Below are 11,806 nucleotides of genomic sequence, written 5' to 3' on the forward strand. Positions count from 1 at the left end.
TGTACCTCAAGAAGATTTGATTCTGAGGGAAAAAGAGCCCATGAATTAAATTGCACAATGGACATAACTGCTGCAAATAACCCTTGTTCAGAGTTCTGTGTTGTGGGAATCACTTTGGCAGAAATCACCGGAACCTACAGATGCTAATCCTTGCCAGAAGCGCAGCAGTGACCTGGCCACAACTAGCTTTGGTGCCCAACGATCCCACGCAACCCTTTCATCTTTTCCTGTCCTGAGTGACACCCACACCTGATGGAACCCGAAGTCATGGACTAATGGACATTTTGCCAAGATGGTCCACAGACTAAGGAAATGATATCTGTGTGGGATGGGAAAGGGGGAGCAGATTAGTGAGAATTTATGGAATAGCGTGAGACTTAAGTATGATGTAAATGGTATGAAACATGGGGTGAACACGCTGGTTTCAGGCAGGAAAGTTAATTTTCTACACAGCCACAGTCAGCTGGTGAAGGAGTATTTCATTCCTTAGTATGTCATGCTTAGTACACATGCACAGTACTTAAGCAGGAAGGGGCCTGGGGAGAGTCATTAAGATTTTGTCTAGCTTGATAGATTCTCAGCTCTTTTGTTAGCTCTTAGTGAGGTGGGTTCATTTGTTAGTGGGTTGGTGAGTTGGCTGGCTTTTTCTCCGGTCTGTTGTTGTCCTGGGGCTCTGGTTTGGGGTGTGGGGGATGAGGGGAGGGGAGGGGGGTATTTCGGGCTCAGACTGTTCCTAATCAGGACCTGGCTGTATTGGTCAGCAGGTGGTGAGCAGTTATATCGTATGTTCTATTTTCTATTATTTTAATTACTTATTATTAGTAGTATTGTAGTTTTAGTAGTATCACTATAATTCTCATTTATATTCAATTATTAAACAGTTCTTATCTCAATTTTACAAGCTTCCTCTTTTCCCTCTGACTTTCCTCTTCCACTGGGGAAAAGGAGGGGGAAGGTGTGCGAGCAGCTGAGTGGTATTTACTGCTAGCCCGGGTTAAACCGTGACATTGCTACAGGATACTGTGTATGTTATTTCCGAAGTTACAAGAAATGCAAAATAATATCCACTCCAAAATACAAACAACTATCTGTTTACTGAGAAAGGGTACATATTGAAACAAACAAGAAATGATCTGTGTATTTTTCAGGTGCTATGTCCAGATCTTGCAGCAAATTGTTGTGAAAACCACTGAACATCAAACTTACTTGTGTTGATAAGAAACTGGTTTGAAACCCCAGGATGATCTACATCATGTATTGCACTGGCAAAAATTGCTGCAAGGATCTCCAAATCAGTGAAGACAGCCTAGAAAATCATGAAACAAATGACAATTATTAATCAATGAAAAAGCATTTTCAGTAAAAAGGAGTCTGCTCTGAATCTAAATCTGGAAAAACCACATTTGAAACATATCATGGATCTCAAGAGCTTTTACACATAGACTATCAAAACCTTTTGTAAAATTATTATGTAGAATTTCATAAATATTTCAAGTTTGACCAAAGTAAAATGATCCTTACTTCACACTGACAGCATCACTAAATTCTGTGAAGGAAACTGTGACAGACTACAAGGCATCTTACTTAACATTTACTGATTTTTCTTCCACATAAGATTATTAGGAAGACAGGAAGAGAGGACTGCAATGGACCTGGCATGTCACTAAGCTCAATTCCCTGCTTTCAAAAGCACCCACATTAGATAACTGCTTTCATAATTAAGCAAGAGCAGCTCAGAAGTTTGCGGGTCAGCAGTGGCACCAGGCAGACACTGCTGTTTTACCAGCTAAAGCTTTGCTGAGAGCAAGGCCATGAAAAACCTGAAAACAATACTGACAACCAGTTCAGCTGTTTGGTGAACCCAGTGGTGATTAACGAACATAATCTGATCTTCCTTTGTGACATAAAGAAAATCTTTCCCAAGAGAATTCCCAAGTCTTTGAGGACCAAGACCTGCAACAGTCTTCAAGTTCACTTGTAACCCTCTTGTTAAGAGGGCGGCAAAGCATGAGCCTTCAGTAACATGAAAGATCTGGTCACCATGAAAGAGAATAAAAAAACCCACAGCACCATCTTTCTTCTACTTCGGCAAGGGAATTCTTCAGAAGAGAAGATGTGAAATGTTTTATTTTTTCAAACAATATTGAAATATTTATTTAAAAAAAAAAAAAAAAGAGAGAGTCCAGTGAACATTTAGCACACATTCCACTCTGCCTGAGAAACAAAGACAAACATAGCCTTTCAGGACCAGAGTAAGTATGCACAAGGAAAAAAACAAAAAACCCATGGCCCTATTAAGGAAATCCCATTACCTCTAATGCTGGGGTCGACAGCAGGACATGGGTTGACTGAACAACATCTGCAGCATGTATGTTATTGTGATAAGCCACATCTGCATGGTAATGGTCTTCTAGGGTCATCAAGTAAGTTATTAAAGTGTCTACTGGAATCTTAAATGTTTTTAACAAGTCCCGTTCCTAGAAAAGGAAAAAGAGAAACAATGACGATTACAAAGCACAGAAAAAAACATCTGAATGTAGGCAAAAAAGCTGTATGGCTGCTACTTGCCTGAAAAATGGTGTACATGATGACTGTCAAAGGTCTGTTTCCAGATAACTCTGCTACTCTGAAAACGTGAAGGCCCCATTTGTTCACATCTTCTAGTTCCTAGAGCAGAATCAAGCAACAGACAGGCTGAAGCCTAACACGAATTCCAGCGATTTTTGATTGGAACAGCTACAAACAGCAGACTCATGAAGATTCAAACCTTGACACTCTGAAAATTGTATGCTAAACTCAGAAACGGGAGAAAGCTGCTGCTACTAATCCTGAGTGATTTGAATTTGCAGCTACCAACTTTTCAGGTTTTAATTCACTAAGCAGCAAAGAGTGCCTCTTAAGCGGATTGCTCCAGAGGGAAAAATCTTGAATGAGCTGAACTGACACACTTTGCTATCTCCCTGCCCAGTGACAGCAGGGTTCAGTGAGGAGGAAACCTCCAGAGATGCTGTGGTTCTGCTGCTGTCTCCCTGGTTCTCAGAAACACCCTTCAAGTAAAGGGGGAGATTCCTGAAAACGTAAGGAGAAGCACATTTCACAATGCAAAACTCTAAAACTAAACTAGGGAAGCATTTTATGCCAGTCCTAGATTACTGTCAACTAGTCAGCTGCTGGTGCAAAAAATCATAGGAAATACAACCGAAAATAAAACAGAAATGATGTATGTAAAATAATACAGCTAAAGACAGGACCTGGAAGGACAGTTCCAGTGCTATATACCAGTTATACATTTTCAAAACACAGAGGGCTGCTATGTATTTTCATTCCTGTGACAGTATATGGTACGTTTACTCTTCATTCTTTGGGTATTATTTATGAATAAGAAGTTTATTAATGCATATACACACGCTAATTTGCATGCCATATGCAGATGAAACCCTGCTTATGCAGAAATTAACTCTTAGGGCCTGATTCTGATTTTACTTGCTATTCTTCCACTTCCTCAAATTTATCCAATTTCAAGTGAGACCAGCCTCTGGTGCTACAGTTTGAAATCAATGGTCGCAAGCAGAGAATGGAATAATACTGACAAATCCATCCTCTATTTCAATGCAATGGTTTAAATTCAAGGATTTATATATTCTCTACCTTGGCAAGAACATCTTCTTGGTCTGTTTTAACTCCAAATCTGGGAATACTGGAATTAGTCAGGCTGGAGCTGTGCATCAGTTTTTTGACTCCACTGATCTGGGACATTGGCCTCTTCTTTTTCTCTTTCTCTTTCTGCGTCGGAGAAGGGATTTCAACTTCATGTTGCTTGTCTTCAAAATAATTAAGAGAATAATTTTTAAAGGGATTACAAATATTTTTGAACATTTCACTGGAGATTGTCATTCTTAACAATTACAATTTTTTTAAAATTCATTTTTTATGTTTGGAGATTCTGCAGCAGATATCGCTCAATATGAAACAAAAGAAAGATAAACATACACCTACACCTCAGTAAAAGCAGATCTCTATTTCACAAAGCAGAGGGTCAATCCTTTCATTATAAAATTGCTGTTACAATTGAATAGAAATATAAAGTTTAATTTTGTAAGAAAATTTAAAATGTCTTCCTTTTCCAGGAAAAACACTCTGAAATTTCATTTCAAAACCCATCAAGATGGTATCTCATGTAAACCTTTACAAAAGGTTTTCAGGACCTAATACCTGGGGACTGGTCTGTTAATGTTAAGAATCTGTACTCAGAAAGCCCTTTGCCAGCTACATCTACAAGCACTTTGGGTGTAGAGGCAGTTTAAGCCAGGAATGCAGTGCCTTTCTGCACCTCCCAGTCAGAGTAATGCTGACAAAAGGACTGTTTTGTCTCCATAGCAGTATCAGTGGCATCACTTCATATACTGAATCAACACACATGCCAGCAAAACTTTAGAAAAGGATTAAACTGAGAGTAGAAGTATATTTAGGCCACTACCAGCTGATTGCTGCAGAAACAGTATGGGGATGTGGAGCACTGCAGACATCTGTGGTCCCCAAAGAAACCCCAGTTAGTGCAAGACAGGCCTCTCCTGCCAAAACTGTGAGGAGTTTGCATTGTTTTGGGCTTTTTCATACTATATTTCAACATAGAATTTTAATTACTTGCTCCACACTGTCCCTTCTTTGCTGAAATTCTACGAAATGTACCTGCACCTTTTCTAGTCCTTGAGGAATATTCCAGCAAAGCCAGAAAAACTCAGAATTTCTAACATAGTAACCTAACAAAAATTACAATTTAAAAACCACCTTTGAAGAAAGTAAATACATAGGGTTCCCTAAAACATATGCCTATTTTTCCCTTCCTGCAATGGTCGTTTTCAATAAAGATGTTGAAACCAGATAAGGTTAGAAAGTCTGTTTCTAATTCCCAGATTGTTACTGTGTATGCTTCTTCACATTCATTCTTTTTTCCATTTTTTTTTTTTTTTTTTTAAATTACCCTTTAGCATCTGCATTTATTGGCCACCTCGAATTCCAAACAAATTGCAGCGAAGAAGAGACTGGAAATGTCACCACGCTCTAGCCTGCGGCACCGAGTTCCCCGACTGCCCCCGCCATGCTTCACCACTCTCCTCATACAGACAGCCAAGAAAAGGGGGAGGTGGAGCGCTGCAGCTCTTGACTGGTGCAAACCGACAACAGATGAGGAGCAGTGACTCGTGTTCGTGCTTTGATGTTCATGGTTTCAGTCATATGCACAAAGTTTAGACCCATCAAAGGGAGGTTCATAAGCCGAGCTGTCAGGATAACTCAAGTGAAAGGAAGTGTCTGTCTGACCGACTTTAGATCTCCAGAGGAATTCCACGGGACTGCCTCTGCTTTTGTAACTAGGAACACACAGGGCAAAGGATCCTGTGCACATCTGAACATAGAGAAAAGACAGCTTGCCATTTTGACTCTGGTTGTGTTATGCTCATTAGCAGGCTCTCTTACATTTCATAGGAAAACAGGACACTGAGGAATAAAAACCTTGCATATTATTATACTCATATGTAGGAGCCTTAACTGTTACAGAAGGAACGTGTTTGTTGTCACTATGAATAATGTCATATAGACCTACCTGGGAAAACACTCCTTTTCTCTTTCTGAAGAATAAGAATGTAAGAACCTGTTTTCTCATGACACGTTTTTAACTTTGAAATGTGTGAAAGTCTGCAGATCCTCAGGAGATAGATCATGTACTAAATTAACTAACTAGATACATTAGAATTTTCTATGGAGAGAATGTTGGCCCACTTTACATTGTTGCTCAGAACCTCCATACTTCTGAAAATATTCTGAAAATACTCCAATTTAAGCAGTAATTCTGTAGATGAGACATTTTCCCCATCGTATTCCTATTGTACCTACAAGTTTACGTATCCTAGGTTTTCATGCTGCCAAAAAGCAATACCCACGGCTCTGTAACTTTGAAGTGATTGCCTTTACAGCCTTCTTTCTGCTCAAGACTGAGGTCTCAGGTGAAAGGCTGGCATGTAGCTGCTTACCCTGTCAAACTGAGCCTTAAGTTTTCAAGTTAAAGCAAGCAGAAACTGGCATCTCAGTCTTTTCAGCCTAAGTGGGTCATCGTCTCAGGCAACTGTACACTGTGACTTTCAGGGCTCCCGAAGCTGTGCAAAAATGTTTCTCCATGACAGGGGCGCATCCCTTTTTTATTGCCTGAAACTCTGCTGTGCTGCTGCACTCAGGCATGCTACGGCAATCATGGGTAAACTGAACAGTCACATTAAGCGATCCATTTAGGATCTGGTGACAAGCAGGATAAAATGTACTTAAACCCCTCCAATTCTTTCAAAACCCAGAAAACGCACCAGCTATGGCATCCCCCACAAATAAGACAAGTCGTGTCTCAACACGTGTGACTGGCACTTTGTAATGTGGCTGTTATCCTAATTTAGATGTATTCAGCTCTGCATGCCGTTATATGCACAGTCTTTACGAACCAACGGCGTTTTGCTCTAAGCATGATTGAGAATGGTATGTAATCTTTATTTTCATGTTCAAAATCAACAGTATGGAACCAAGTTTTACTCATTTTCAACAGTTCTAGCAAAGAAATACATACTTCGTTCTACAAAGCCACAGAGGAGGAGCCATACTCTGTAATACTGTGTTGGGTTTTTTTTAATGCTCACATCCCACCATGCAAGCTCTTGAGCTGCACAAATTCTCCTGGCAGCAGTCTGTTCAAGATGTTGACTCAGACATACTCATCCACCCGCTCACGTGCAGGCGGGAAATACCAAAGCATCAGAACTGTGCACTACGAGATTTTATGAGGTTAATTGTGCTTGGCAGCTTCCAGCACACTGAAACCTCTTCACAGTAACAGGGAAACAAAATGGAGTAATTATTTTTAATCTGTAATTAATTCATTATATATTCGTTTCTTAATATGGTAGCAATATAGCGGTTGTAATGTTACATGAAAATAGGTATATGACTATTTACTGGTCATTACACACACAGGGAAATGACATACGGAAACTATATGAGCTGTGAAGAAAGGGTTCTAACATGAAATCCCTGCTCAAACACTGAACAATGAGATGCTAAATGTACAGTTTCTGAAAACAGAAATTAATATGGAAAAGTACTTGCTTTTAAATACAGCCCAGAGAGATCAGAGATTTAAAAAGGCAAAAAAAGTTAACTCCCATCATAATCTTACCTAAGAACGTGTTCGATATATATTCTGAGACCTGATTGCCTGACCTGCTCATTTCAGACAGGTGGGTTAGCTCCCGGTTGAGCATTCTTTTAAACTGGAAAACAAAACAAAACAGCGTAAAGTTAGCAATCAAGATGTATTTTAGTTAGGAGGAGAAAATGCAGTCAATTTATAATTGGGGAAAGGACACGACAAACTAAGACAACTATGAAAGCAAAAATCACGTCACATCGCTCTACCCTAATAACTTATTCATGAGTTGAACAACACAATTATTAACCTCCTAACACACTCCATAGTGATTCAATTACTAAAGCACAGGGTTCTGCTAGTAACTGAAAACTATGTCATATTCATACACACTAATAATTAGTATTACTGTCTTCTCAATTTTTAATTTTCATTTAAGAGGAGAAAACGTATTTACCCCTTCTCTACTAGGGTTTTCTTATCAAATTTGTAAATTAATCTATTTGTGCAATGTTTGAAATTCCTGTTGTAACATTTCAAGTTTATCTTACCTCCCATCATTCATCTACTCAAATATATTTGACCGCACTGCTCAGAAAGTGAAAATATCTTACTGATTTCTTATACAACAGTATGAACAGAGGTAGGTTTTGCTGTCTTTGACTTAAAAATATTATACTGGATCAGCCCTGTAAGTTTGACTATTCCACAGTCTCAGAAAATTGTCAGGATCTGTATGAAACCTTTGAGTAGAAAATTCTCATCTGTGGAAACACCTTCCTTTTCCCTCCAAGTTAGCAATTCATTCTAGGTACTCTATAGAAGTGGATATTAACATTCCACAAAATGTGTAATTGATTAGGTACTCATCACTGAGTCTTTCTTGATTCCTTCTGGACTCCAGAGTTAAAAGGTATCTTGTGGCATTGTGGTCGACAGGTTAATTGCATCATACAGCTCTAGCTCTCTTACATGCATTTTCACTGACTAAAGCTCTGCCCTGATATTATCAGCAAATAGAAATCAGCAGTATTTATTAGCAATTCAAACAACTTGTGCCAGTGTAAATCAGCATCCTTCTGCCAGTACTGAATTTTGCCTCCCATTGTGCCATCCTTTCATTTTGCTGTTAGATTTCTCAGTCATCTTTTCTCTTAAAAGACAAATTATTTGTGCCATTTTCAGAATAATCTTTCCCCTTGTTCACCCAGTTATGACTATCTGTTACATCACACAATAGCTATCCTTAGAGGAATGTTTACACGGATATATGCTGTGTTAAAAAGAGTGATTTATTACTCTGTATGAGAAAGCACAAGACTACACATTAACCACCTCCCTTCCATGCCACTGGAATCAAAGCCCTTTCTTCAAAAGAAGCCTTGCCTAATGAAAGGTGTTATTTTCTTCAATGTCTTTGTAAGTCACCAATCATCGTATTGCTCACAGTGTGCCAAATAAAAATTACCTTTAATATAACACTCTAACCATTAGCCACTGCATTTTCCTGCCATCTTGACATGCCGTCAGCTCAGGAAGTTCCTGCTACAAAGGCTGAATCCCACTTTAGCCACAAGCCAAAGGCTCAGCTTTGATCTCAGATACAGCCGTGTGTTAGCAAGTGCTCAACACATTTCTGAAAATTAGAACCATACTGCGAGTAGAGTTACACATACTATGGACTGCAGGGCTATATACATTCTGCACGAAACCTGTATCAAGCTCTATAATGAGTTCTGATGTTTGTCACAAATGTCAAATGTTAAAAAAACAGGTCTAGCTTGCCAAACAGTAAAGAGACTGGTCCAAAAAATCCTAAGAGTATATTAAAAGCCCTTCTTCAAACTTTTAACACACTCTTTAAGTCACACTTGCATGCTTCTGTACCCACGAAAGTGAGAAACTGAATTATTTAAGGCAAAAGCTGAAGATCTCATAGAATGGCTTCTCTCTAGAAGGTATCTAGACACTGAAGCTTTAAATTAAATATTGGGTATAGGAATCTTCGTAAAATGTCAGAAGTTCACAAAATCACATTAACTTCCAGGCCTGTCATCAGTTATATTCTCTTCCTTAATTTAGTTCAGCTAGTTCAACGGATCCCAACTAAATAGGTCCTTGCCTGTTTGTCTCCCAGTAAACCCTTTTAGAGGATGCCCAACTTGGCAATGCTGGTTTTCCTGCAAGGTAACACTGAGGAGCTCTCTGTAAAAATTTCCCAGCTCTGAAAGGAGAACAAACTGACGTTGTTTGCACAATGCTTCTTCTGCAGCTAGCCAACACAACAGATTGGAAGGACTTATTTATTTCCTCCAAATAATATATTTAATTGTGGGGAGTAGGTTTGTTATTGCATACTGGGAATTATCTCGTGGGACTTCTGGAGTATATGTTCTTTAAAAATTTCCAACTAAACATTTATCCTATGGATGTCCACAAAAAAATGGAAGGTGGATGGCAGTCTTTTCCAATGCTATGTTCCCCACGAGGCTGATGCAAAGCCTCCTCTTCCCATCACCCCTTAAGTCACGAGAGTGTAACCTCAGTCATCAGCACAAAACCCGCCGAAGAGCCCTGTTGTTACTGAACATGGGTGTACAGTAAAACAAGTGACCCAGCTTCACGAGGCCCGCCTTCTCAGAGCAATTTCAATGTGAGAAGCCTTTGACTTTGAAGAACTAGCAGCATGATTTCCTTATACTCTCTTGCATGTTGCTGACGCCACAGCAATGAGACTTTAATTGACATTTATTTTGAAAACATCTGGAATAAGCAGTTTAGAGAACTGTTTTGATTTTCTAATTATATGACAAAGCCTTATGACCATCATCCACATTGAAACAGGTGAAGTTGAAGACCATATGCAGACAGCAGTTTCTGATGCAGAACAGTAGTATGCTGAGAATGTAAAATAAACCCCAAGAGATCAGGATCGAAATGTTCAGACATTTTTGTTTCAGTATATCTGTATGTTACTTAATCCTCTGATATTAAATAACTTCTTTGGGGAAAACCCCCTATTTTTCTTCTGAGAAAAAAACTGAAAACATTCCAAAGCCCCTACTTTTTCCTGATTTTACCTATTTAACAAAAGATGTCATTTGGGCCCAAGGGCACCTGTACATAGCTGCAGCTTCAAAGAGTGTCAACTTTCCACATAATTATACAACCCTACACTTAAGAATGAAACTCTACCGAACTCTCATGTGGCTCACGCAAGATCTTACTGCAGATCAGAGAAGTCTGTTGCATCTGTGAATCAGCACCGTTTCAGCCCTCCATCAGAGCCTCTTTAGTGTTTGAAACTTGGCCAGACTGTCCATAGACTCATCATTTGTCTTCTCAGAAATAACATTTAGCACTTTATTCAACGAAAGTCCAACAAGACATGAAACCACCTTGTTGCTAACAGCATATTTTAAAGATAATATTTTAAAACAATATTTTAAAAATCTGAATGCCATCTATGTTTCTAGTTAAAGAAAATAAATCATAACACATCCAAACTTTTGTTACTAATAAGCATTTACACCACATACTTTAATTATGATACTGTCAGCTCAGCATGGGGACAAAGGAGAGGTTTTTGGCTCATCTATACATATATTGTATTCTCTTGGAAAGAAAGACTTTCCCACGTTAAGACTAGGCATTGTTAGGTTGGAAAAATGACATACATATATCCTTTTGGAGATTAGCCACTGACTATAGTCTAGGCAATTCCCCCTGGAAACAGACAGGCTATAAAATGTCCATTAAGCCAATTATGCAGTTCTCCATGGCTGAATACTGATGTCACAGCAACAGAGCAGTGAAATGTTTTCTGAAAAAATATCCTAAAAATATTTCCTTACGCATAATTTGTTCACTTGTTTCTAACGATTTTAATACTTTTATTTTACTCTCAGCATGGAGGGGTCGATGGGACACCATAACACACAGAGGCACAATATTCAAATAACATTAAAAGTCTCCCAAAGTGACAAAATCAAATGTGCACTTTTACTGCCGTTTAAAAACCCAGGAAGTCTGACAGAAGGAAAACTCTTAATACAGGATGAGACAAGAACAGTTTCCTGAGTAGTAGTCACCTCCAAAGAACAGGTGAAATGAGGGATTAAGTCTAGGTTCTTCCGTGCTGAAGCCTCCAGTGTGTGCATATGTCTGCAGATATATTACTGCTGTCAACCAAGGATAAATATATGTGGAGTTTTGGGGAAAAATAGAGTATTTTTCTGATGTCAGCAAATGTACATAGAAAAATTTAGCCAAACTTTTCCAGCAGCCATGTTCCCAAATGGCAACCAGAGCACTGATATAATTTTGGGAGGACTCTGCATCTATACATTTCATGTTCAGCTCCAAAGACATGGACAAGATCCAGCTAGAGTCAATTCATGGCCACGATAAAGTTGGGGCTGCATGCTTAATATATACTGGACTTAATGATTACACTTTAGAACATTTTACATTTTTTGCATAAAGTTCTTGACTTAACAACAGAAAGCTTAAGTGAATATGCAGCCTGCACTCAGTTGTGTTGGAAGAAGAAGCATGCAAAACCACCCTTGGTGTAGATGCCCTGTCCTGGTAGAACCTCTTCCACCTAGGCTTTCTGCTCCT

The 11,806-nt window shown here is 39.0% G+C and overlaps 1 protein-coding gene across 1 annotated transcript; it reads right to left on the reverse strand.

Annotated features, from left to right (window-relative positions):
• Positions 1-1,009: 1,009 nt before the first annotated feature.
• LOC104507647 (cAMP-specific 3',5'-cyclic phosphodiesterase 4D-like) lies at positions 1,010-11,472 on the reverse strand. Its single transcript, XM_010148992.1, has 6 exons — positions 11,458-11,472; positions 7,214-7,307; positions 3,649-3,821; positions 2,569-2,667; positions 2,313-2,477; positions 1,010-1,306 (listed from the first exon to the last, which is right to left on the reverse strand). Exons 1-6 carry the CDS (start codon positions 11,470-11,472, stop codon positions 1,145-1,147), a joined length of 708 nt encoding a protein of 235 aa, XP_010147294.1. The 3' UTR covers positions 1,010-1,144.
• Positions 11,473-11,806: the final 334 nt, after the last annotated feature.

Source organism: Eurypyga helias, unplaced genomic scaffold (assembly GCF_000690775.1).
Source record: "Eurypyga helias isolate BGI_N326 unplaced genomic scaffold, ASM69077v1 scaffold20623, whole genome shotgun sequence".
Lineage (NCBI taxonomy): Eukaryota > Metazoa > Chordata > Aves > Eurypygiformes > Eurypygidae > Eurypyga > Eurypyga helias.